Here is a 27,826-nt window from a genome sequence, read left to right on the forward strand (position 1 = left end):
GTAAAATAACACAGCAGTGTTCAAAATATTTCTGGAATAGGTAGAAGAGTATAGGAACATTTCTGGGAGGAGAGAATATGCTATTTGAAACTCGAAACAACTATTACGTATTTCAGTGCAAAATACATTCAATCCTTTATGATAATGGTCATTTCGGTAGTAAATGATAGGTAACGAATGATGAAGCCTGCAATCTCAAAGGAAAACAAAGAAGCATCAAATGTCAGCATAAATCACAAATTTATTAATTCTTAAATATATCTGTCAGTTCTTTACCATTATGGCAGGAGATATATATATCTATATATCTATATCAATATATCAATATATAGATACACGCACGCACACATATATGTACATATATATGTATATACACATATATATGTGTACACAGAGAGAGAGACATATATATGTATAAACACACAAATACCTATACACTGTCTCATAGTAAACTGCAGTGTATTAAAATGGCAAAAATTAGATGTATAATTCAGGTGGAGTGCAGAGAACTAACTCACATTATATTTCTCACATTTTAGTGTGGAAGACAGACGATCTAGAATAATATGGCATCACCACATGCTATGGTAAAAGGGTAAAAAAAAATTATATGCCATATTTCCATAACATAAAAATATACTAATGCCACCTAAATCTGTTTCACAAAAGAAGAAATTTATTAATAAAAATTATGCATGAGGCCATTATCTTTTCAAAAATCCCACTAGCAGATTAATATGGCTTGAGACATTTACTGATGATTGTTCTCCATACTTCTGTGGGTTGAAAGTATGTAATAACTATCACCAGAAAAGCTTAATTTTTTCTAACATAATGTTTACAACATCAAGATATAAAGAATAAAATCCACTTTTGATTAATAATCAGTATAGAGAAATGAAAGTTATACAAATTGGGACTTCCCCCCCCCTCTGTCTTCAAATTTTTTTCAAGCTGTTATAAGTTGTAAATTTTTACTTACCAAAAAGAATATTAATCAAAATATCATGCGCTATACAGTTACAGAAAATTGATTGCCCTACTTAATGAAAGAAAAATACTTTAATAAGAAAGAAAAGTATTAATACATTTTTTAAAAAAAAATGAAATAGAAGGAGCAGTACTTTTGGAAATATAATGTTATATTTATACAAGAAAAGCAAACAAACATTATCCAAATAATGTGTTTTAACTGCTTGTTTTGCAGGTATATATGCAATAATTGACATTCGAGGGACATTTGACATATAGGAAAATGAGAAAATTAATAAATCTACAATTACTGTTTTATTTTATACTTTCAAGGCTGTCAACAAGCCATGAAAAATGGATAAATTACTGTTAAATTTGACAACATTATTAGAAAACAGGTGTTTCCCAGTAATAAATTGATATAAAGAAAATTTAGACTTCTCCTCATACTAAGCTCTTAAGATCTAATTGTTCTAGATTGCTACATTATCTTATTAGAATATCAGTTAAAAAATCCTCTACATCTTGCTTTAATAAATGTACTGTACATCCAAAAAATGATTAAAAAAAGTTTTATTGTACCCATAATCTATATCATCAGAAGCTATATTGAATCTGTTCACTGTTTGGCTTCTGAAAGCTAGAAATGCTATTTTTTTTCCTGAAAATGATGCTAAATAAGCAATTAGAAAAGAAAGAAAAAAACTACTTGCTGTTACATTTGCTGAACAAATGACCGTAGTGACAATTATTCTTGCTGAAGTCAAATCTGCAAGTTTTGTCCTTTTTTCCCCCTGTTATACATAGTGAATCACAGCAAAGGCAACTTCCCAAGGCCTCCAACCTATAGAAATGCTTTGATCTAAGTCACCATGTCTACCATACATCCCACATTAAAGATGCTGTTAGTAGGAATTCAATTAATCCTCCTTAAACACAAGGATTAGGCAACAACCTTTAAAAACAAATGACTCAGAAAAGAATAAAAATTAAAGCAAAGTTAATTATTTTTAACCTTTGTTTTTATAGGGTGCACATGCAGAGATGATATTTGTATTTTTGCTGGAGATTGTATAATCTGAATATACTCTTGCATTTCAATTTTTCCCGTTTCCCTTTACCCTTGTACCTCTCTTTCCATCTGTCATGAAACACTTCCTTCAATGAAGGGTAAACAAAAGCTATCAATGGAATATACAACAAAATGATGCAATCATAAACATATCACTTGAAGGAACTTCACAGCTTCATGCACTCGGAGAACATGCATGAAGAGAGCCAAAGGATGGCCTGAGGGGAGCCAACCAAGTGCGGAGTGCGTGGACACAACGTGGGCGGCGCTGACATTTAGCTAAAAGGCAACAAGGAAAGAGAAAGACACAGAGAAAGAGAGAAAAAAAGGGGAGGGGAGAAGAGGGAATTAATTATTAATTCATTAATTATTCTGTGCTAAATCCTGGGGGTAATTTTCAAACAAACTTAATTATTTTTATTGTTCATTAAAAAGACCCAAATAAATCAAATGCCAAGCCTATTTTTTCCTTCAAATACTGATATTGAATACAAAAATATTTATATTCAGTTATATTGTTTTTAACAAATATGGGGAAACTGATTTAAGTTTGTACAAGAGAATTATTATTATTTTTGCATTAGTAATTATTCAGTAATAATCTACATCATATTCAGACAACCAATTCAATTTTATTAATATTGGTGTTGTGATTTCTGAATCAACATTATGGTATTATAAACCCACCCCTTCCTGACTATGATAATAAATTAGAAACGTGTGAAGTGAGGTTAGGTCCTTCCTGAACATTATTTAGCAAGCCAGGAATGAATAGGAAGGTTATTCAACAGAACATTGTATTCTAATTATAACAACAACCTAAGCTCAGTGGCTAAGAAGCTGAGCTTGTTGATTAGAAAGGTCAGCAGTTCAGCGGTTTGAATCCCTACCGCCACGTAACAGAATGAGCTCCCATTACTTGTCCCAGCTTCTGCCAACCTAACAGTTTGAAAACATGTAAAAATGCAAGTAGAAAAACAGGAACCACCTTTGGTGGGAAAGTAACAGTGTCCTGTGCGCCTTCGACGTTTAGTCATGCCAGCCACATGACCACGGAGACGTCTTCGGACAGTGCTGGCTCTTCGGCTTAGAAACGGAGATGAGCACTGCCCCCTAGAGTCGGGAACGACTAGCATATATGTGCGAGGGGAACCTTTACCTTTAAGGTCAAATACAACATTCTAAATCATTGCAGGTTCACTGATGAACCTCATCAGCTTAAACCTCAACTGATCTTTGCAAAGCTTTTCCCCTATTTCTGGTACTTTCTGGCAAGACTTACCTGGATATTTGGTTTGAATGGCTATGTTACGGTATGGATACTTAGTATTTTTTTTAAATAGCCCAAAGTTATGGAACAGATGGAGGTCACAGATTTTTGTTCATTTGTTGACACAGTAAGTCATAATTTGTAGTTATTTCCACAGCCAAATTAATATCAGAACACTCATCTGTTACAGCCTAGTCAACTCTGTTCTGTTCTTGAATCTGTGAACTATTCACTGAAGCAAATTCTATGAAACAACTGTCATCTTTCCCAAAGCTGATTTAATAAATATAAGATAGATACAAAGTGGAAATTACTCTTGCGATCTTTTCTGCTTGGCTACATCCAATATGCGCCTAATTCTGTTAATTCCCACCGACTCAGTGTCATTTATTTTATGCAAAATCACACTGCATTCATGCCTATGGAAGTATACCTGATTTCATTACAATCTATTTATTTTAATTCTTTAATGTTGTGAGTTGCTCAGGGCAGAGCCCTAATGGAAAATAATATGCAAATCACGGGTGATGTAAATGTGGGGCTTTAATTATCTGACAGTAGAAGAGTTGCAATGAGGGGACATGAATCCATTACTCACTTGATAGGTACTGTTGGTGATCCTGAACGGTGAAAGTGAACATTTTGCCATTTTCCATCACGGCGGTGCCAAACCCTTGTCTCTTCTGACTGCATCGTTTTGGGCATTCCACTTCCATCCATATATTGTGTCAGTCGGATATATGCAATGCAGGCGGCATCATCCCCTACCAGGTGGACGTGCGGATTCAGGATAATGGTGTGGACTGGCTTGTTGCTTTTCGACAAGGCTACGGAAGGAAAGACATAGGATATCTAAAAAAAACCCTTAATGCACAAAATAGTTGCACTCCAGATCATCTTAGGTTCAAATAAATAGAAATTCTGAACAGCCACTGATAAACTCATCTAACAGTCTATGGATTGTGTTTATAGAGTATATGCACCAATGAATACATCACACAGCAATGCTTGTTTATTGGGACAGGAGCAGAGGTGGTATTCAGCCAGTTAGGACTGGTGTGGGAGAACCAGTAGTGGTGACCTGACATCCTATATGGCCTCACTTTCAATGCCACGCGCAAGCAAAGTGCATGCATGGAAGGCCCATGCATGAGGCACGGAAGCCCGTGCACAGGCGTGGAAGGCATGCGCACTCATATTTGCGAACCACTAGTAAACATCTGTGAATCCCACCCCTGGACAGGAGATCTTAATTACATAGTGAGGTAGTTAAAAACATTAATTCTCTCAAATTAGATGAGGATCAAAATAGGATCTGTGACATTTCAAAATATTTTCCACCTGCTGCAGCCTAAAACCTTTCTCACATGCCCTGAACAGGAGTATTGCTGCTGTGAAATATGCCATCGCTACATCAAATCATGCATGTGCCTGCAGTTCTTGCCATCTTATTTATTTTTTTGTTTTCCTCCTTTAGAGAGATTGGTATAGACTTAAAAAAACCTATCAAAAAATAAACCCTCCCAATATAAGTGAATGCCTTAAATTATCTGAATTTGCTGGCTTTAAAAATGGACTGGACCAATTCACGGAAATCATAAGGATCAATCGGTATTAGCTTTGATGGCAACGTGAAGGCCATCTGATGGGAGATTATGCAGTTTGTTAGCTACTGTGAAAACACAGTGCTGGTATAGATGGAGCTGTAGATATGATTAGCTATGTAGATAGTCCTCAATTACAACGGTTCATTTAGTGACCATTCAAAGTTACATCAGCACTGAAAAAAGTTACTTAAGACTGTTTTTCACACTTAGGAACGTTGCAGCATCTCCATGGTCACACATTCAAAGTTAAAATGCTTGGCAACTGACTCATACTTATGACGGTTGCAGTGTCCTTGGGTCACGTGATCACTTTTTGTGACCTTCTGACAAGCAAAGTCAATGAGGAAACAAGATTCACTTAACAACTGTGTTACTAACTTAACAATTGCAGTGATTCACTTAACAACTGTGGCAAAAAAGGTTGTAAAATGTGGAGGGGGGAAAGTCACTTAACAAATGTCTTGCTTAGCAGCATAAATTTTGGGTTCAAATGTGGTCGTAAGCTGAGGACTACCTGTATATGAACTTTGTAACAATAATCTAAAAGGTTTGGCTCAAACGTTATAAACGTCAGGCAACAGCATACCGTTTTCAAAGTAAAACCGGTGGAAATCCATGCCTTCTACAAGATTTCCCAAAGCTTCAGGCTCAAATGAGGTAAGACCAGGATCGCAGATTTTCCTACAGAGCAAGGGGGAAAATAAATCTCCTATACACATTATGCGACAAAAATGAAAAGCCATCATGTACATGCTGAATCCGGTAAGCCTACATTCCGTATGCACTCTGCAGGACACCTTACGAAGTTTCTATTCCTGAAATCCTGAATTTCTTGCGATCCCTTGGAGCACCACAGCTTTAAGGCACTAGCTTTGCCTTGAAACAGAGCTGTCCTGGTGTTTTTTTTTTCCTTTCTTTTATTCACTCACACACAAATGATGTCATAGTTGAAGCAAGCCCTAAGGTAGCTGTTCTTAGCTGGAATTGCCTTCAGGTGGCCCTCCCATCTTCCACTAATGCAGGGATGTCAAACTGGCAGCCCGAGGGCTGGATGTGTCACACGCAGGCCACGTCTACCCCAGTTCTGCGAAGGGAAAAACGTCGCAATACGTCACGTGACGGCAACGTGACGCCACAAGTTTGACACTCGTGCACTAATGCATCAGGGGTATGTTGCTGCTGGCATTACTGCCAGTTTCGTGCCTCAAAAAATTTGCCTTTAAAAAAAAACCTTTAAAAAGGAAAAAAAGATAATTTTTTACACTGAAAATTGTTCTGCACATGTGCAGAACTGAAAAACAAGATGGCGGACCTGTAGGAGAACCGGTTTGGGGGCGTGGCAGGCCGCCAAGTTACTACCAGTTCGGCTGGACCAGTCCAAACCAGTAGGAACCCACCCCTGTAGTGCATGCATTTCTGCAACATGAAACACTAAGAATGCCACTAGATGAGAATGTTCCAAGAACATTCTCTTGCACCTTTGACCAGCCTCTCTCTTTTCTCCCTAATTTTTGATGATGTAAATAAGCTGAGGTAAACATTGCACAGATCGCATGTCACTGTCTACAATACTTTTAGGGACTATATGAAACATATGAAAGTCTTTATGCTGAACACCATCTAACAATCCCGATTGTGTGGCAGAAAATATATGGAAACTTCAAACAGTTAAAAGTAAGAAGAATGTAACTTCTCTTCCCTGAAAGCAGAAAAATCCAATCTCTGTCACAAGTGTGATACAAACGTAAATCATGAGCTGATTTATCATAGCCTTCAATACCTGCTGACCACTAAAGATTTCCCTATTTCCAATATGGGAAGTTTTTTCTTCTTAATACTATCAAGAGAACTGCAAACGTATCCTGGTTACAATAACCAGTTGTTGAAAATATGGTCTATATTAATACTAAGAGAAAGCAGAGCAGGGAGCAGAAAGCAACTTACGTGTAGGCTTCAAAATCCCCATTATTGATGGCTTCTATCAGCTGTTCAGTAACCTTGATGATCTCTTGCTTACGAGCTGGAGACAAGAAAGAAACATGTGCAATGACAAGATTAAATATAAAATGAAAGCCAGTGGAACAAAAGACTGTATGAATAACAGTCTCAATCACGGAGTTGCCTCTGTTTGAATTATGATTGTTATGCATTCAGACAGCCTGAGTGGTGCAGTGGCCTAGAGGTGGAGCTCTCGCCTCACAATCAAGAGGCTGTAAGTTTGATCCTAGGTAGAGACAGTTATTTGTCTATCTGGGCACGAAGAGAATATAACTTCACATTGGTGACAGGAAGGCATCGAGACAGTAAACACTCAGCTGCATTCAGTTGGTCAGATTCCATCCCGCAAGGGATTATGGGGCCGTTAAAATATGAAGATGATACATTCAGACAGCGTCTGCAGTCCCCTCATCCTTTGCTGTTAACACAGCCAAAAACTGAGTTGCATCCAATCTTGTACAATGGGCTGACCTCTACACTACAAATTGGAAGCACGGATCAGAAGCAAGAGTTGGATATATATGGCTTATCCATATATATTTTTTGCTTTCAGTGAATTTTGCAGCTTCAGAATCATTCAGAGGGAATGTAAACAGAAGTGTGGACAAATATGAATAATCCTTTGATGAGTTCCAAGCATCTGACAGAATATCCTTCTGATTCTCCCCACAGATTATTTGTTTTTATTCTCCTTGAAATTTCAAAAGTGGGTTTAAGTGGCATCTTTTGAAACTGTCCTTAATTCCACACCACAGGGAGAGATTTAACCATACTTTAAAGTAGTTCCATGATGTTTGTCTAACTATTCATTACATAAAAACACAAAACAGAGCAAGACTGAATATTCTGTCAAAACTTAATCGTTACTCTTTTCCAGGGGCCTTTTAATTGCAGCAATCATTTGCATTTTTAAATTTAAATAGGAATAATGTTAAATTGTAATCATTCACATGTAAACTGAGTGCAGGTACATTAGTCATGACTGCTTATAGCATACAGACAGCATCTTCCCCGGAGTAGGAGAAAGTACTATTATTCTCCTTTGCAATTTCTAAGAAGGACTGTTATACAGAGTGAGTTTTCTCACTCCCAAGAGAAGGGTCATGTTCCTTAAGTGTAATCAGATACCTTCCATTTCTCCTTGGTTTTCTTATGACTTTCTCCCCTCAATCCTGCAAAAGTGTTCAGGAAGAAAATGCAAGCAGGCAGGCAAACTCATAACTCTCATTCAATATATTTTAAAACAAGAAAAGGAGGAGAGAATCAATGTTTTGATCAAGGGACTGCTCTGTCAAGAAATATGTATGCTATATATAGAGATATAGATATAATAAATACATGTATATGGATGCAGGTTTTATACAAGCTCTCTAACATGGAGAACAACAGCCAACAGAATCTCTGAAAAGGAGGAGTAAAACAATGTATCTAGTGCTATTAAGCAATGAAAATTCATCCACAGAGTAAAATACACGAGATACGTTTATTATTGCTGAAATTACTTGCTCAAAAGATACTGTGTGGAAGAGATTTTGGAAATCTAGGAGAGGAATCAAACATATTGAATACACTCTCCTCATTATAAGTAGTTATTTATTAAAAAAACAATGAAGGAGGCATAGAAATAAATAACAAAAATAAAATATATATTTTAAACTTTGAATACCTTGCAATTCTTTGCAAGTTTGTGAGCTGCAGAATGGTCTACACAAAATATATGAAATAAAAATGTATGATCCTACAGGATAAACACATTTCCAAAGAATAAAATGCACCATTTTTTATTTTTAATATTTCTATCCTGCAGCAATCAAACAACATTTGATTGCTTTAACATGAACAGAAATAAAGCATTCACTGAGGCTAATACCAATGTAAACAGTTACAGTATTCAAAGCAATAGCTACATTAATGCCACATGGGGGAAAAAAGTCACAAAAATGACTAAGAAATAAAAAAAATAAACAAGGAATATGTCTATGGAGATTCTCAGTTCATCCAGATCATGGCTGTCCCATAGGTTTCTTGTTTTCACTTTTCATTCAAAAGCTTCCTTCTATTCCCCACCATCCAGCCAGAGCTGAAAAAGTTTCTTAGATGAGAAGCAAAATGTCTTCAAAGAAAGGCAAGTTGCCTCTTGAAAAAGCACCTTTGGGATAAACAAGGAACAGAATGTGTAATATTTGGAGTCTGGATCACTGTACATGTTAAAAGCCAAGGGCCCATGCAGTGGTGGGTTGCTCTTACCTTTGCTACCGGTACGCTGATCGCGGTCTGTTCGTGCACGTGCCTGACATGCACTGTGCATGTATGCGCAATCCATCGCCCATGCGACACCCAGTTGCTTGTTGGGGCGCGTGCAGGCACTGCACGCTGTGCGTGTGTGTGTGCGTACTGTGCCTTTTGGCATAAATACAGCTATAGAGCACGCGCAGGGGTGGGCCAAATGAGCCACCGGACCGATACGCTCTCAGCTGCTCCAGGCCACTACCAGCAGCAACCCACCACTGGGCCCATGGAATGTGTCTCATTTGGCATCAACCTGACCTCTAATCAGACATTAGAGAAATATTTTCTCTCTATTCTTTCTGAAAGAAAGTCAATTTACCCATAACAGAGACGGCCTTCTGGGGGGGGGGGTGTCTCCCAATTCTATAGAGTCCTTTTTTCACAAAAGTCCATCTGATGCCAACATTGTATCCCTAACAGCATCATAAAAATGCTTATAACGTAGGCACTTGGCATATACACAAATATTTCAATAAAGGCTGTAAGATATGTATATTTAATCATTAATAATTAAGATTAAAAAACAAAACCAATCTCAATGGATGAAAGTCCATTAATCCATAAACAATTTTCAAACTTACGAAGTAGCAACTGCAGCCTAACTGGATAAATAGAGCTGACCAAGAAGTGTTTTACTTAATCAAAATTTAGAAGAATACTGATTCCAAAACAATTATATTTGCTACTTCCAAGCATGAAATCCAGTAAAGTGAGAACTTCCCTCTATCATCTAAACAGAAAAAAATGTTACATGAACATTGTGAGAAACAATTAAAATTTGGAACAAATAGAAGCAAGATTTATGTCATTATTCATACTGAAAAAGGCCTTCTACATAGAGATTTTCCACAGGAAGTATTAGATAATAACAACAGTGATGATAATTATGATAACAATAGAATGGATCTAAAAAAAGCCTCCAAACATGAGATATTAGTTATTATAAAGATTATGGCTGTCTAATTCAAACGGAGACAATAATAAGGGAATAAATAGACATAATAAGTTTTATGTGTTGGATTTTTAAAAACCTTTTTACCTTTCTTGTTGAAAATTATTTTCTCAACTTTTAAATGTAAAGCCCTAAGTTGAAACAATCCAGTCTTTCTTGATTTTCCATTCTAAACTTGAATCTAACTGCTTTTCTTACTTTTGCTAATAATGCCACTGTTCTTTGATGTTGCTCAGACTCATGAGATTTTATTTCCATTATAGCTCCAAAATTTTTCTTGGTATTGCTAAACTACACCCTAGCTCATTTAGGTAAGCTCTATCCTTTGGAAATGTATCTTGATGTATCTGCATCTTTTATATTTATATAGAAAATGTTCATGAAACATAATACTCATTATCTGTTGGATACCACTTGGACAATTAGCTTGAGGTTAATTCAAAGTTCTGACATAGAGGCATTGTAAAGAATGAACTGAGACATTAAAAATACCATGAACCAAGAAATTTTGAATTAAGGTATAGTTTAAACTACATACCAGAAGGCTGAGTAGCCTCTCACATTTGCAATAAAATCTTAATTATACAAACTATAGACCACCCCCACTGTATTAATCCTATTATATACAATTTTACCCTCCTATTTGTATTTAATGCAATCTATATTTGCATATAAGCCCATCCACAGAGAATCCAACAGTTGATTTTTTTTTAAACAAAATATCATGAAAGGTGCATAAGGCCACCTTTTGAATTTTGATATGTTTTAATCTTCACATTTGTCTTATTTATGGGTACTACTAGCTAAAATTTTGAGGTTTAGCTTATCCACAGACAGGCTTTCTGTGAGCATGTCTGGTATATATTTTTTTAAAGCTGAGGGGAAAACCTACTGCATACAGGGGTGGGTTGCTGCCGGCATTACTGACCGTTCGGTGCACAAAAACCTTTTGCTCCAGGCGCGTGCGCATTTGCACCTAAAGAGGTCTGGGCATGCGCAAAACGTTAAAAGAGGGGGAAAAAAACATTACATTTCTGCCATGAAAATTGTTCTGTGCATGCACAGAACTGAAAATCAAGATGGCACCACCATAGGAGAACCGGTTCGGAGGTGTGGCAGTCCTGGGTCGCTGCCGGTTCCAGCAACCCAGGACGCCAAGTTACTACCGGTGCGGCTGAATCGTTCCAAACCGGTAGGAACCCACCTCTGACTGTACATACTTATGTATAATTAATAGTGTGCATTATTTGTATATCAGCAGTACCCTATTGTGGGGGTGTATTTGGACACTTAAAAGTTTAAAGTATATATGACAAGTGACAAGGATATTATTTACATTACTCAACGAGGTTTATATAGTATTTCCTCTCCCCCTCCCCCCACTTTTTCAATTGCCACAACATGGTTCTTTCTCTAGTTCTCCCCTTTAAGGACTGAGAATCTTATTCCTTGTCCATGTATTTTCTCACTTTCTAGCTCCCATATTTCAGTAGGTCTTGTTGTAGGTTGTGGGTGCATTTTTCTAAGTTGCTTATGAGCCCTTATCAGGTAATACTTTTTGGGGGTGGGTGGTGAGAACCAATTGTTTGTTGCTGATTGGTTGTAGCTGGTATATATCTTAGAATGCTTGTGAAGCTGTTAGGCCCTGGTACTTCTCAAATCTCATTGGTAATTCCACCATATGGTTTATGTTCAGTTTCAGCTCCTCCGTGCACAACTTGCTTCTCTTTCAGTTCTCCAAGTCAATGCCCTTCCTCTCTTCCATCACACCCACACCCTCACTCCATGCCTTCAAAGTTTCTCTTCATCTCTCTGCAGCGCAGGTGTGATCCTCTCCATTCTTGAAATCCCAAGGGACGCAAAATCATACAGAGGGAAAACTCATATTGGCATTTTTCTTTCTTTCACAAACCTGCTTTAACAAAGGTTTCAAACCGACTGATTCCAACAGGAGCAATTTAATCTCCTAATTTTGTATGGAGTCTACATCGCCTTGTTATATAGGTAGTCCTCGAATTACGACCACAATTGAGCCCAACATTTCTGTTGTTTAAGTGAGAAATTTGTTAAGTGAATTTTGCCCTATTTTATGACTTTTCTTGCTTGTTGTTAATGGAATCACTGTAGTTGTTAAGTTAGTACCCCAATTGTTAAGTGAATCTGGCTTCCCCATTGACTTTGCTCGTTAGTAGGTCGCAAAAGGGGATCAGATGATCTTGGGACACAGCGACGGTCACAAACATGAACCTGTTGCCAAGCATTTGAATTTTGATCACATGATCATATGGATGCTGAAAAAGTAGTAACTGTGAAAAATGGTCATAAGTCACTTTTTCAGTGCCATTGTAACTTTGAACGGTAACTAAACAAACTGTTGTAAGTCGAGGACTACCTGCATTCAGTCTGTACAACTAATTCAGTTTTGTAGAGTCCTTGTTTGTTTAGTTTAGTTTAGTGTCACTGCACCTCGTACAACAAAATTAAATACCATCTTCAGTGTACATTATAATTATAAAAATAAAACACAAACATACATCGTTCACATTCTATACAATTGCATTAATATTGCACTATACAGTAGAACTCAATATGGTTACTGCTCTGGGATAGGAGCTGCTTTTCAGCCTATTTGTCCCTGTTTTTATTATCCTGTACCGTCTGACAGATGGTAATAGTTCAAAAAAAGGGTGCCCAGGATGAGATGGATCTTTAAGAATGCTTTGAACTCTAAAGCTCTTCCAAAGAGAGGAAAGGGCAATTAATGATCCTCTGGGTAATGACGTTGACCCTCTGGACAGCTGTCCTATTTGTTTGTTGTTTATTTGTAGATGTTTCATTAACTGACTAGGTAACATGACCAGCCCAGAATCTCCAAGCAAACAACTAAGCTAAGAGAGCATCATGGACTCCGCAGTTCAGCTCTGAGCCAGATATATTCTTTCCTTTGGTGTTTCAATTTTTCTTGTGAATCACAGGTAGGAGTGATCTGCATATTGGTATGCATATGATGGTAACTAATTATCACAGACATTGACCTGGTTGTAAATTAAAATCTTGGGGTCATGTGACCTTCTGAGATCTTCTGACAAGCAAAGATAAGCCAGATTCACTTAACAACCATGTTACTAACTTAACAACTTCAGTGATTCACTTAAAAACTAAGGCAAAAAAGTTTTCCAACTGGAGCAAAATTCATTTAACAACTGTCCTGTTTAACAACATAATTGTTGGGCTCAATTGTGATTGAAGTTTAAGACTGTATAATATTATGTTTATAATATTCAGTTAAGACTCAAAAAGAACATTCCTAGGAATTTGCTCATTCAAACATATAATTCATTTTTAAGAATTAGCTTAATTCTCTCTTGATGTTCTCTCTTGATGTTTATACGACATGGCAATAGAAATAGTCTTCTCAAATGATAAGGAAAGACTATGTTACGGAATGGTATATTTCAACTGGAGACATAAAGGCATCTCTATATGCAAGCATCTCATATGACGAGAAACCACAATATGCGGGCATATTCATGAAATTGAAATTGCGCAGTAAATTTACTAGAATACGAGCTCTTTTTTATCATATATGAAGTCCATAAGAGTTGCAATCTAGGTCACCCATCTGCAGTATAACATCCTTTAAATTGCTGTAGAAAATAAACTAACATTGGACAATTGTAGATGAATATGATGGACTATTTTCATATCACATATTTGGTTGAAAATTGACTTAAGCTTGATTGCATTAAGACTCTAACTTGATTACTGATAAACAATCTTTGAATTTCATACAGAAAAAAAACTCATAAGAAATATTTAACTTTGAAAAACATATTACTCTGACATTGCTTACTACAAAAAAGAAGCCAGGGACTCTTTTGAACACATGTGAACATTTTTATGTTGCTTTTAAACAGCATGAACAATTCTCTGTACAGTGATCTGGCTTTCACATTTCCGGAGCTTCAAGCAATTTATTCAGTAATGAACTGGCAAGAGTATTAAGATAGCTGATTCTCTCTTCAATTTCCTAGGAAGCAAAGATCCTCCTGAGGTTCAATGCATGCTTAGTGAAAACGCAAACACTTCATTCCCTAAAATGAAAACCAATAAAGTTACTGTATAGCTTTTATTCAAATATACTAATGGATATGAGTATCTCTTCAACTGTAACAGTTACATTAGAATAACTGGCACCTGGCCACAGGTAAATACATAATTACCCTTTCCCAAACATGTAAACCCTACTTCTCCATTTGGCATGGATCTTGATTGCAGATATAGGATCACTTGTCATAGAAAAAGTCTGCTCCGTGTTCTTTTGTCCAAATTTGACAGCAAAATTTGGGGGGAGCCAAAAAGCTAATAATTTGTACTCCCACATACTCTAGATCAGGGATCGGCAACCTTAAACATTCAAAGAGCCACAAAGGTCCTAACTGGAAGCATCCCATTCAATTCCAAAGCCAACCAGAAGTCCAGTTCCCCCTCCTAGCACAGCGTCCTTTATTCCTCTGCCAACCGGAAGCATAGTTCCCCCATCACCATCACTATAGAGTCTCCTCCTAGTGCAGCCTCCTTTTTCCTCTGTCAACAGGAAGTCCGGTTACCCCATCATAGAGTCTCCTCTTAGCGTGGAGTCCTTTTTCCTCTACCTGTCCTAACTGAAAGCCCTATCAATTGTGGAACTGACTGGCGACAGTGAGCCATAGCAGAGGGATGAAAGTGCCCATGCAGCTCCACAGCCGCAGGCTGCCGACCCCTGTTCTAGATTCATTGAATACTATAAAATTGCTAGCCAACAGTGCAGAAGCATTTTTTTTTATCACTGTCTTTAAATTAGTGACACTATGAATGAGAACAGACCACAAGTGAATTTCTGGGACAGGTTTCTTCTGGGATCAAACAGTTATTTTTAATACTGGCTATAATTTTTAAACATTTCTTCTTTTGTAACATCATGTCTTAACGCAATAGCTGTTCAAACACAGAAAAATGAGAGCATGCTCCTGATTAAATAAACTCAAGTCAAGAAATAAACTCAACTCAAGTCAAGGAGTTTGATTAAAATAGTAGGAGTCAGCATCGCACCCCTTCTCTCTTTCTTTTCTGCCATTTCCCTCCATTTTACCAGCAAAGATAGCCTTACTTTGAGAAAAAGACCGTGGAAAATAAGAGGATGGGAAAGAATATCCTGTGAGTTATCCTTTGCTAGAAATCTTGGGGCTTGCAGCTTACAGCTAATTACACCAGGAAGGATTCGGAGTCATAGAGAACCTCCAACAATTGGTTTTCTTTCATTCTCCATACAGTACAAGGATTTTCTTGTTTTAGGGGAGAAGAAAGAAATCAAGGAGTTAATGGGAAGGTTAAAAAAATAATCAAGATTTAAAACGGATTCTGGAATCTGAGGTCTAACCAATGTATCCCCAGTCATAAAAGCTCACTGAGTGACTGTGGATCTCTTAGCTCAGGGGTGTCCAACTCGCAGTATCATATTGTCATCATGTGACATATTGCGACTTTTCCCCTTTTGCTAAACTGGGGGTGGAGGTGGCCAGCGCATGTCGCATCTGGTCCACAGGTCACGAGTTTGACACCCCTTGAATCACTTCACACAGTTCGTTTCTGTGTGGAGCACAAAGAGAGAGATTGTAGTATGTTACCTTGAGCTCTTGGGAGGAAAGACAAGGTATAAATCTAATAAACAAACAATCCTACATTTGAACTCACAGAAATAATTTTTTTCACCTATACCTCGGAAATGAGGCACATCTCAAGTATTTCTACATAAGCAAGACACAGACCTGGTTTCCTGGGGGAGGTTTCACTCTCCCTCTGTGTCCAAAGTTTGATTAGGGATGCTGTGTAGAGCATCCTCATTAGCCCCATCCATTTCACGGATATTTTCCGAATCAACACCACCATCTAGAAAAGAAAAGGGCTGCAATATCCATCTAATAAGAAGAAGCCACATATTAATGTTTTCGATATGCTTTAGGAATGAGATGCTTTTGGCTCACAAAGCTACTGATTGCTTTGTAATCCTTTTCTGAAATGCACTGATATCTCTCATTTAAAATGCTTCACATTTTCCTGCCCACGGATATTTCTGAAGTTTGTAGCAGAGATTAACATTCAATAGAGAATATTATGCTTCACAAAAAGGAACTAATGTGGCATTCCCCATGCATTTACTAAGCTTTTGTTTTTAGATTTTAGTTCTGGGCTTCAAGCTCTACTGTTTTTAGATGTAAGGCCACCTTTATCAAATGAACTAAAGATTATTGGGTGAAAATCAAGTCAGAGTGCAGAAAACTTCCAGGCACTCACTTAAATGGAGCCTCTCATTAATTTCATAATATTCCTAATTAAACAAAGTATCTGCAGTCATATTATTATTTAGAATTCACACCGGTTTACATCAAGCCTGTCAAAACACGTCTTGTCCAGGCTACTCCAAAATGTACAGAAGTCACATATTTGTGCTCTACTGAGGTTTATGTTTATTCTGATGGAATTTGGGAAGGAAAACTTTTCTCTAAATATTCAAACTGGGGGTTCATGGATTTCATGCAAGTTCTCTGTTTAAAAGAAACCATGTTTTATTTAAATATAATTGCATCTATGCTCAATTATGCTTTTTAAAATGTGATTTTTACAATCTGTTTCTAGCATAACTACTGAATGTTCCAATTTTACAGCAAAGCCATCTGTCATTAAATTTTTACTTTTGGGAATTTTCACCTAAGAAAGTCTCCCTTATTTTTCATATCTATCTAGAGTCATCACGACCCTAAAATATGAACAAAAACATACCATGCCAAGCACACCATAAGACTGCAAAGGAGAAAGATAACATCATCTATTTCCCCAATAATATATTTCTGTAATTTCAATTTGCATATACTTCATTCTATAAGCAATTCTGGTCTTTGGCAGAACAGTATCCCCTAGTGCACTTATATGTGAATTAAACTTGAACTTCTTTTCATTCTATGTATGTAAAAATAGCTACCCTGATTCAGTTAACATGAAGAATAGTTCAGTTAATCTGTCTGTCAAAGCAATCATGTATGATCAACTAATATGTGGGTAATTATTTTTTTAAGTTTCACGAACGGAAACTTAATCATGGAAATAAGAAAATACATTTATCCACATCAACAGGGAAGCAACAAGTCCCCAAATTGCAATAAGTTGCAATAATAATATTTTCACTCCATCTCTAAACTATTTTTAAATGACTCATCTCTTAGTTTCAACAGGGAATGGATTAATAACTACATGGACTGCATCTCTCAACTTACTCAAAGGAGAGGAAGGAGAGGACTGGGAAGGCTCATGTTCAAACAAGATATGCTGTGAATCTGCCAAATGCTTGAATCCTGCCACTGAATTGATGGAAACACAACAGTTGAATAAAGATGAAGCTATAGAGCATAAGGAGAAGAGGAGACATTGATAATAAGAGTAGCTATTACAACAATAAAAACATGATCAGTAAAATGAAACAGTAAGGGGAGAGGTCAGACTCAAGCCACCAGAACAACTCTAAATAGGACAAAGCTATCCTTTATTGTTGAACACCTATTTACAAGAATCTTACCAGACTGACTGCCCTCCCTTGGGAAACAGTAGATATGTAGTAGTCTTAAGCATTAAATCTCAGACATTTTCTTCCCCAAATCGACTCTAGGCTGGAATGTCTCTTTACTCCTCCCTGGAAGGACTCCCTCTACTTCAACCGATGATTCCATCAGAGGAGAAGGAGAATGATGAATAGAACTTAATACCTACAGGTGACCCTCCTTTTTGAGAACTGTATTGGGGGTGGAAGGAGATAGAGGGAGATAAAAGGAAAAGAAAAGAGGGCCAGAACAAAACCTCAAAGTAATAATTTAATTACACACAACAAATGAAAGCAGTACATTGCAACATCAATAAGACGTATAAGGAAAACAGAGATGGACAAATCTCATTTGGTTTCAATTTACATACCTGTAAATTGAAAGATATTCTTAGATTCCCACAATGATATATAATCTTACAAAGATAAATAATAATCACAAGAAACAAAGTAATAATATAACATAAATAATATAAACCAGTAAATAAACTTCTAATTAATATATGACTTTCATTCATTATGCCGGAGTTTACTATAATGAAGTTGAAAGAGAGATTCTATAAAATGCATGGAAGTATCTTATGTAAGAATAAGAGTATTAAAATCTGCTGCAACTAATCTACTTGTGTACCATTAAATCTCCAAACTATTATGCTAAACTATTCTAACAGTTTTCTGGCTATAATAATAAAGTCCGATGCATAATATTGACTGAATAAATGAATCTTATCAAATAAATTTAAACAGCATCACTAACCCTGAAACCAGGACTTGCAAAACAAATAATTGATGCAATAGTTTACATTATGTTATATAGTCTTTCCATACTTAGAAAGATACTGAAAGGCTCCCTTGTTTATATTTTTTACATTTTTATTCTGACTAATTTCTAACATACATTTAACTAAGGATAGGCATAACATTAATATTTATAAAAAGTTGTCTGTCACTGTTGAGAAAATCTTGTACTGAACCAATCATTCATACAACGTGGTGAGATACAGTATCTCAGAATTTAGGATTTTTAAAAAAAACTAGGAAGCAATTATCAGTATGAGAAGGCCTTCTTAATTCTTCTTTTCCCTACACTTTCTCTCCGTATCAGCCACCTGTAATGTATATCTAAAGGTAAAGGTTCCCCATGCACATATGTGCTAGTCGTTCCCAACTCTAGGTGGCAGTGCTCATCTGTTTCAAAGCCGAAGAGTTTTCAAACCACTGAACTGGCAACCTTTCTGATCGACAAGCTCAGCGTCTTAGCCACTGAGCCACCATGTTCCCCTAATTACTAAAATCCTGATTCCTGTAATCTTTTCCTGGGTGAAATAGTGCACTATAGGTTAGGGTTAGGGTTATACTTCAAATGAGCTAACTTACAGAATGCGTCCAAAATCTCAGACCAATGATTCCCATGGAATTTGGCAAATTTTATAAAACATTTTATGATATAAATCAATTTCATATCATAAAGCAATTTACGACATAATATAAATGATGTTTCACTGTGCTATATTGTTCAGGATGCGCTACTTTCACAGCAGATACATCTCTGAATATATCCCAACATTTCCAGTGAAGGCAGTAGATTAGAAATTCTGTCATTATCGAAGGCATTCAAGGAACTAGCTCTGAAATGATGACTCAACATCCAACCATATTTACAAAGAAGTGCTCCATATAGAAAAATAGGCCTTTGAACTTACATGGCAAAGTCTTCTTCAGCCATTTAATTTTGGATGGATCATAGCTCTAAGAATAAATGTAAGGAACTGATGGCTGTTTAAGTTGTTGTGTTATGATTTCCATCATTCTCTAATGAGGGGTGTGTGCTAACATCCAAATGGCCAGAGTCTTTCATTCAAATCTGAATTATTTTGAAAGCATGCTATCATAATTGAAGGAGTCAGTCAAGACTTTTAAAAATTACACAGAAAGCTACAAATAGTAGCATCTAAACAGGTTTTATTTTTGAAAATACACCATATAGCTATATCTATATTGTTATCTACGTCTGCATCTATACAAGTATTTGATATGATGGAATGTGCACTTGCAAGACTAGAAGGGAAACTTTTGGCAACACAGAGCTTTCCCAGTAGGAGAGCCAGATTAAGAGACTGTGCAATCCGGAGCGGGATGGGAAGGGACTGTATAATTCCAAAGATTCAGGGTAGTCATACATTAGAATATTTCAGGATGTATCTAATAGGTAAGAATTATAGCTTTAGTTTGGCAAGATTCTGTCTATTAGGTATACAGAAATAAAGAGTGAAACTCGATTGGGTCTTGCTGTCTCATCCCTTGGCTTTTACCTGACACTGTTTAGATATAGATACAGATTAACAGAGTTGGAAGAGATCTTGTAGGTAATCTAGTCCAAACCCCCCCCCCCCCCCCGGAGACCATACGTTTCTGACAGATGGCACTCCAGTTCTCTTCCAGTGATGAAGCTCCCACAATTTCTGAAGGCAAACTGTTCCATTGGTTAATTGCTCTCACTGGCTCTGTTTACTGACTGCCTTTTCAGTCTAAATTCAAAGTTATGATGGTTGAAAAAAAGAAGAGATGGAAAATATAGTGCCCCATGGTCATGGTGCCCCATGGTGATCACCATCTAGGTGCTTTGCACTGGCAAGCATTTATTACACTATCGCATAGTCACTTGCTCCCAATTTACAACTTTATAACTGGCTCCCAAAAAGCAGAATTAATGGGAGTGGAATAGCAGCCATGGTTATATATCTATCTACTGGTAGTCCTCAAATTATGACTGTAATGGAGCCTGAACATCACAATTGTAACTATGATGGTCATAAATCAGCTTGCTCAGATATTTATATTTCATGTGACTGACTCAATTTTACACTTTTTTTTGGCAGCGATTGTTAAGTAAATGCACAGTCATTCAGGAAACCAATCATTCACTATGGGTGTGGTTTTGCCAAAAACCAGAAATAAATGCCAGTTTTTGACAAAACTGTAATAAAATATGGTCACATGACCATGGGATGCTGCAAAGAGCCCTAAATGCAGCCTGGTTGTGAGTACTCAAATTGCAGTCACGTGACTGTGCATGGGTGGAGGGGGGAAACTATTGGAACTTCAAATTTGTCATAAGTATCCACCAGGCATGTCCATCAGAACTTCAAGTGACCAGTTGTTAAGTCAAGGACTGCCAGTTTAACTCAATTGAAAAGGTGTAAAATGGAAACGTGTGGACAGTTTATATATCTGACCATAAATGTAGCAATAATTTATCTATAATACACTCTACTTCTTTAGTTTTAATTTAATAGAAATCCAGGCCAAACAGTGATACCAGGTCACATGACCAATGATGAGATTTTATCTGAGATGTTATTATATCATTTAAGCTTTTCAGAGACAAAACATTATTCTGTTGAAAAAGTTTGGGATGCAAATGGAGGCACTTAGCTGGTAGAAGAGAGCAGCATGGGAATACTTCCACAAATACTTTACATTTAAATAACCATTTAAATAAGTAACATCTTTCTTTTTTTTTGACAGAGTAGCAACCGGAGAGCTTATGAAACCAAGAAACCGAGACAAAATATGTTCCGAGAAATCTGAGGAAGCAGCACAACTATGGCATGGAGTCGTGTCCACAATACATCTACCAATTAACACAGGGTGTTCAAGTCAGGGCTAGTGGATAATAATTAAAACAGCAGAAACAACATATAGCTGCTGGGAAAATAAATTACTCAAAGTTCTAAAGTCAACAAACTTTTGGATTTGATGTAAATGTCGTTATACAGACAGATGAGTTGATGCATCCACACCTCCTATTCAGGGGTTGTATTCACTTACTTTCCCTACCGGTTTGCAAATGTGAGCGTGGGCTTGTGCATGCTAGCTTCACTCACATGCACCTCATCCACGCATGCGCTTGGCCTTCTACGCAGGCACTTTGATCGCGCATGCAGCTTGCAGGCATGCACATGGCTTGAAAATGTGCCTAAATAGGAGAGCATAGAGCTGGGGTAGGGCCCACATGCGATTTCCACTACCGGTCTGAACCCCTCGCTCGGCTACTATTCTATTAATTTTTTTCTAACATGATAATGATTTTTTTTTACTTAATGCGTTAAACAAATGATACCAAACATGAGCAACTGTTACATTTGTATAAAACATATGACCTTTCTTCATATCATACCTTTTACATCTTCATCTTCAATGGTTGTGTTGGTACTCTCTGTTGATTCCTGTGGGGTACAAGAGTGATTCATTAAATGATCCCACACTCTTAACGTCTGCTTTAGATGTATGGTATTAAACAAATCATGCAAAGCGCTGAAGCAGACCATATGAATTTAGGTCTCAGACAAATAATCATAGCGAATGACAGCTTCTGGTTTAAGTCAAATTTCAGGCAGTTTGAAAGGAACATTTAAAAAGATGCATTTCCTATTGACCTATGCCGGACGTCATAGGAACAAAAATGAACAGATTTGGTTTTCTTAAACCCTTTTGACACTTTTTAGACAAATGGTAGCAAAATTATTGACATTGGCTGTCAGAACTAGCCATTTAAGACTGGCAAACACAAGATGAAGAGCTAAACAGTCCCTATAAAAATTAGGCTGATACTCTTTTAACAATATTGTAGACCAGTGGTGGAATTCAAACAATTTAACAACTGGTTCTCTGCCCTAATGACCAGCTGGGTGGGCATGGTTTGGTGTCATGTGACTGGGTGGGCGTGGCCAGTGCAACATTACTCAGGTTGATGGGCGCTTCGCCTTAGTTGTTACAATGTAATAAGGGTTAACTGGAGAAACAATTTCTGTAAGCACGGCAATAAAGACTAGGCTAGAAACACCACCACAATGTTTCCTTCCTGCCTTCCTTACAGGATTAGCCCTGTAAAGTGGGGAAAAACAAAATGAGATTTCTTCCAACAACCGCTTCTCCAAACTGCTTAGAAAGTTAACAACCAGGTCTCCCGAATAGGTGTGAACTGGCTGAATCCCACCACTGTTGTAGACAGAAAACTTTTAAGTTCTGAGGTAATGAGACGAGGAGGCTGCTGAACGGTTAACTGTTTATTTAAACTCCAGTAAAAACAGAACAATAACAGACCGGCTGACAGCTATTTATACTTACAGCTGTCAGACCGGTAACCAATGGGAGAATGAGAATTGTCCCGCCAAAGAGTTGGCTCAGTTGGACCAATCAGGACCAATCAGGGGTGAGCTACCGAGCGCCACCTGCTGGTGGACGCTTTTAGTACATAACAAAAACCTCACATTGATTTGACCTTGACACAATCCAGTCAGTGGCATTTATTTACTTGTATTCTGCCTTTTTATTACTTTTAACCTAATTCAAGGCAGCAAATTTCTTCTCTAATTTTTCCCATAACAACAAACCTATGAGGTGGGTTGGGCTGAGAAAGAATAACTGGTCAAAAGTCATTCATGGCTTTCGTGGCTAAGATGGGACTTGAACTCATGGTCTCCTGCTTTCTGGCCACAAGACCAAACTGGCTTTCCACTGCTAGGATTCAGCTTACTTTACAATCAAGAGGTCCCACTTGTTCAAGGGCCTCTGAGCACGTGCTTCTTAAACAGTAGCAGCTCTTACCCTGCCATTCCCATTTCCCCCGATGATAGGAAAATGGGAAGTTTCAAGGCATAATATTGTATAATAGGCTTCCCGTCCAGGATGCACAAAGAAAAGTGTTGCTTTATTAAAGGTATGACTAAAATTATGGAGACATGGTAGGGTTTAAAAGAATTTGCATCATTTGCTGAAACAGCAAAGTCCAATCTGGGTGTTGATTTATAAGGATTCCTGTGAATATTATATTTTTCAGTCTTGAAAATGTTGCAGTACAAATATAGCTGAAATATAAATGAGACTTTTTATTTTGTTGCAATAATTTAAAATAATAATAATATATTCAATAGAGAAGTAGTTATTGGAAAATTATATAACACAGATGTGCTCAAAAAGTATCAGTGTTTATGTTTGCTTCTTGTGAAATATTCACTCTATCTTTTTCAGACATGTTGTCCTCTGCCAGTTTAAAATTACTAGTTTCTCAGACAGCAGATTTTAAAAGCCTATTTTAGTATCAAAAAGGCAAGTACCTCTGATGTTTGATGGATTATAAATAACAAAAATAGTTAGTTGACGCAGTTAAAAGGACACTATCAAAGATAGTAAAAAGTGTAGCCTCCCTCCCCACCCCCCATGACTTTGGAAAGGTTTTTATGGAAACTTGGGAAAAGAAAAAACAAAAAAGCAGCAAAATAAATAATATTAACAAATAAAATAAAAAATAAATAAAGGTATAAATTTCATTTAAGAATTAAGGGTGACTAAGAATTATGGGGCACTTAGGCCCTTAAAAGTATGCTAAATTAAGCACAATTCTTTTAACTGAAGGATAAGGTCAACAGCTCATCAAATATAGGTTTGCACAAAGTATACACTTGTATGTGCCTATTGGTTTAACCACTTGAGACAACTAAGATTCATTGCCAGGATTAAAAAAAGAGACAACTCTTTTGTTCATATCCCAAATGAACATGTGGGAAAACTACAACACTGCATTAAGCTATTGAGATTTATAAGTCTTAACTTCTTTTAGATGTCTCATTGTTTGGGGTAAACATAATTCACAATCAATATCAACCGATCTTGGTAGTGTCCTTTCTTTCTGTAATGCTAATTCAAACAAACATATATTGTCAACAAGATATATGCACACCAACAAATGTAAGTGAATGCCACATCATCCCAAATATTTGTCCATCCATTGAAAATAAACCATCATGCTCTGACTGGTTGAAAAATGATATATACAAAGAATTGCTTGGTTAAAAAAGTCACTCTTAGAAATGATTATGAAACCTAGACATACATATGCAGAAGAAATTTCATGCATCACCTTTGAAGTCAACTCCATGGAAACATTGAATTTGCCCATCATGTTGGGCTTTATTTTTACTGGGGAAAGGGGTAAGTGATGCACATTTAACAAATATTTCTTCTACAAAAGTTTTTTTTCTTCCATATTGAAACTCATTTTGGCTTCTGTTTAACAGGAAGTAGGAAGGGCAGATTTATATGGTAACCATTTATATAATTATACAGGGAAAACAAATAATATAGTCATGTTTAAGAGTTATGATGGTTTGCCTAATATGGACTTTGAGGTCAAGTAAAATTTTGATATTAGTGAAAATATACAGTGTAAATTTCATATTGTTTACATGTAATATAAAAGCCAAAATATGATGTAATGAAGAAGTGATAGGAAGGCAAACATAACAATCTAACATACATAAATATGAAAACGAGTCACAGATCTATATAAAATAAGCTATGTGCTTGAGAAAAGATTATAGTATTAATGCTAATGCGCAACTACTAGCCAGAAACACAACAGAATAGTTACAAGTAAATTAAGTCAGACAAGAATACTGATGACAAAGTATATAGAGATATTTTCTTCAATTACTGGATTATGAAGCAGTAATCACACGGTAGAATTAAACATTGTAGTATTAAACACTGTAGCACAGGGTTTCTTCTTCTTTAAAGTGATAGTTGTTTATCTCAGATTTTAACAGCCACTTAGCCCCTCTTCAAGTTTATACAGAAGGAAAATAAAGATGTAACAAAATTCAATCCTACACATACAGCTGAAGACTAGAACAAAAATATAATGGGTAATGTAATGGGTATGTAACGGGTAATACCCACAATAACATTTTTGTCCCTGAAGGTGTGAGCAGCTGATTGATTCAGAGAAAAGTCTGAAATTCAACGAAGTTATTCCTCTATTTAGGAATGGAAAGTTTATTTACTGGATTGTACTGTTTTTCATTGGTTTTGCATCGTCTTCAAGGTCATATATGCACTGGCCTATTGGAATCCCCAGGAAGGCAAAGAGGAACATAAAGGGACATAAATTTATTTTGACTGCCAATAACAGAATTGCTGTTCATAACTGGAAAAGTTTAAGATATTGATTGGGTTGGTGATATCTTGAGATGGCTCCTTTGCTTGATCTAATCTCTTATGTTTTGTGCATTTTTAACTTTTGGGTTTGATTGCTTTAGATGTGTGTAGTATTTTTCTGTTTTTTGCTGCATGCTGCCTAGTCACTTCTTGTGAGATGGGCAGTCATATAAATTTTATCAATCAATCAATAAATAAATAACCAAACATAACCGATAATCTGTATTCAGGTTTCTATGATTACAATTCTTACAATTTTGTAAGAACAGCATCTGCTAAAATGCATACATAGATGCAGCCCACTAGGGAATTTTAAATTAGTAGTGCTTTGCTAAAGAATTCCTAGTTTGATTGCATAAAGATGAATGACCAGGCTGAGAAACAGAAGATAAAACAGATCTCCAAGTGTGTCTTCCTTGAACTTTAGTCATTGTTGCATTAAAAAAAAAGACTATCATGCATTTTGAAGAAAACTGGTTGTTGTTTTTTCCTATTCCAAACCAGAAGCCTGAAATAGAAACTAGAAGAATTAAGCAGCTCAGACTACAATTTCTTGGTTCTCAACCTGTCTGATCTCTATTGTGGTTGAGGAAAAGTGATCACCAGGATCTGGTTACAAATGGCATAGGGCTCTACAGACTTCATGAATTCCTAATTAATTTCCTAGCTAACACTTGCATTAACATAGCGATTTGGAAAACTGAATGAAACATGGAACTTGAAAAGAGCAGAGCAGACTCCCCCTTTCTGAATACCTTATTTCCATCTGGATTGTGGATTACTGTAGTTTGGGGCTCCTGAGTGAGAGTAAAATAGAGAGAGAAAAACAGTTCTTGGTCAATAGATTTTGCATTAGTAAGAGAAGGAAGAATGAAATGACCAGATGAAATGTGCTTAATACGGATAAGAGCTAAAGCAATGTAACTGCTGCCAGAGGATGTCATGGCCAAACTGCTAGAAAGGTAATCGTATCTAGTGTAGCAGCATGCAAAAAACTTTAGTGATGATCTGGAAACTTGCAGGGCTTTGAAGTTCTGGAGATCTAGAGAGGCACTGAATTTTCTAAGCAAATGCACTTATTATTTGTATGACCATCCTGTTCTTTACATCATTTATACCAGAGGTCTTCAAACTTGGCAACTTTAAGACTTGTGGACTTCAACTCCCAGAATTCTCCAGCCAGCTCTGGAGAATTCTGCTGGCTCCAGCTCTGCTGGCTGGAGAATTCTGTGAGTTGAAGCCCACAGGTCTTAAAGTTGCCAAGTTTGGGGACCCCTAATTTATGCTATCCTATTTTTTTTGGACAGAGTTTCCAGAGGGTAAGTATATTAATTAACTGATTAAACTACAATTAAAGTTATAAAAATACAGGGGACCGGGATAGGCTAAGCCCCTGCATGACGTGCATTTATAAGTTTGCAACAATCCAAGGAGCAATGTGAGGTGCTTACAGCGTCTAATACATTTTATTTAGAGTCTTCTGAGGCCCCACAATCTTTAGATGTGAGCCCAGAATTTTCAATCTGGCATGGATTGAAGTGTTTTTATAATTTGTGCAAAGGCATTTGGGAAATACCTTGTACCTTGTATAGCTTATAAAGCTGGTACCTCCAAGTAAATTAGAAGTCTGGCAAAACTTGACAAAATCGAAATTTCTCCAAATCTATCAAACTATGTAAGGTGGGATGCCTCTGCCAATTAATAAAAACAGGACTTAATTTTAAAATTTTGCCAGATAGCCCTGAGAAATCAGAATAAACAAAAGAATCAAGGTTATGATATAAATAGCCAAACTCATTAGTTACACATTCCCTACAGAAGCTATTATGGCACAATGATTTTTATATCATAAAAGATAACCGTGGAATATAGCAAGCTTTCAGTACTAGAGGCCTCTAGATCTCAGTAAAGCAAAGTCATGCAAAGTCCTGCTGAGAAAGTAAAGGAATGAAAAGCTGAATAAGGTCTATTTGGTTGTTGCCTAGCAATAATCTCATTAAGTCTCCTTGACTTTGACGCTCCTGTTAAATTGAAGAAA

General features: G+C 36.7%; 1 protein-coding gene across 6 annotated transcripts in view; it reads right to left on the reverse strand.

The window, feature by feature from the left end:
• Positions 1-221: 221 nt before the first annotated feature.
• CAMK2D (calcium/calmodulin dependent protein kinase II delta) overlaps positions 222-27,826 on the reverse strand; it is a 144,252-nt gene continuing 116,647 nt past the window's right edge. For 3 of the 6 annotated variants that reach the window (XM_081960015.1, XM_081960016.1, XM_081960014.1), the window contains 6 exons: positions 26,544-26,585; positions 21,971-22,019; positions 6,866-6,941; positions 5,508-5,602; positions 3,913-4,141; positions 222-2,323 (listed from right to left, as the gene is read on the reverse strand). In XM_081960015.1, the coding sequence (XP_081816141.1) occupies positions 2,320-2,323; positions 3,913-4,141; positions 5,508-5,602; positions 6,866-6,941; positions 21,971-22,019; positions 26,544-26,585 (495 nt within the window). In that variant the 3' untranslated portion in view covers positions 222-2,319. Of the gene's footprint in view, positions 2,324-3,912; positions 4,142-5,507; positions 5,603-6,865; positions 6,942-14,045; positions 14,255-15,967; positions 16,089-17,470; positions 17,555-21,970; positions 22,020-26,543; positions 26,586-27,826 lie in introns of those variants that run through there. The other 3 variants (XM_081960017.1, XM_081960018.1, XM_081960019.1) reach the window with 3 other exon arrangements.

Source organism: Natrix helvetica (assembly GCF_964273705.1).
Source record: "Natrix helvetica genome assembly, chromosome: 7".
NCBI lineage: Eukaryota > Metazoa > Chordata > Lepidosauria > Squamata > Natricidae > Natrix > Natrix helvetica.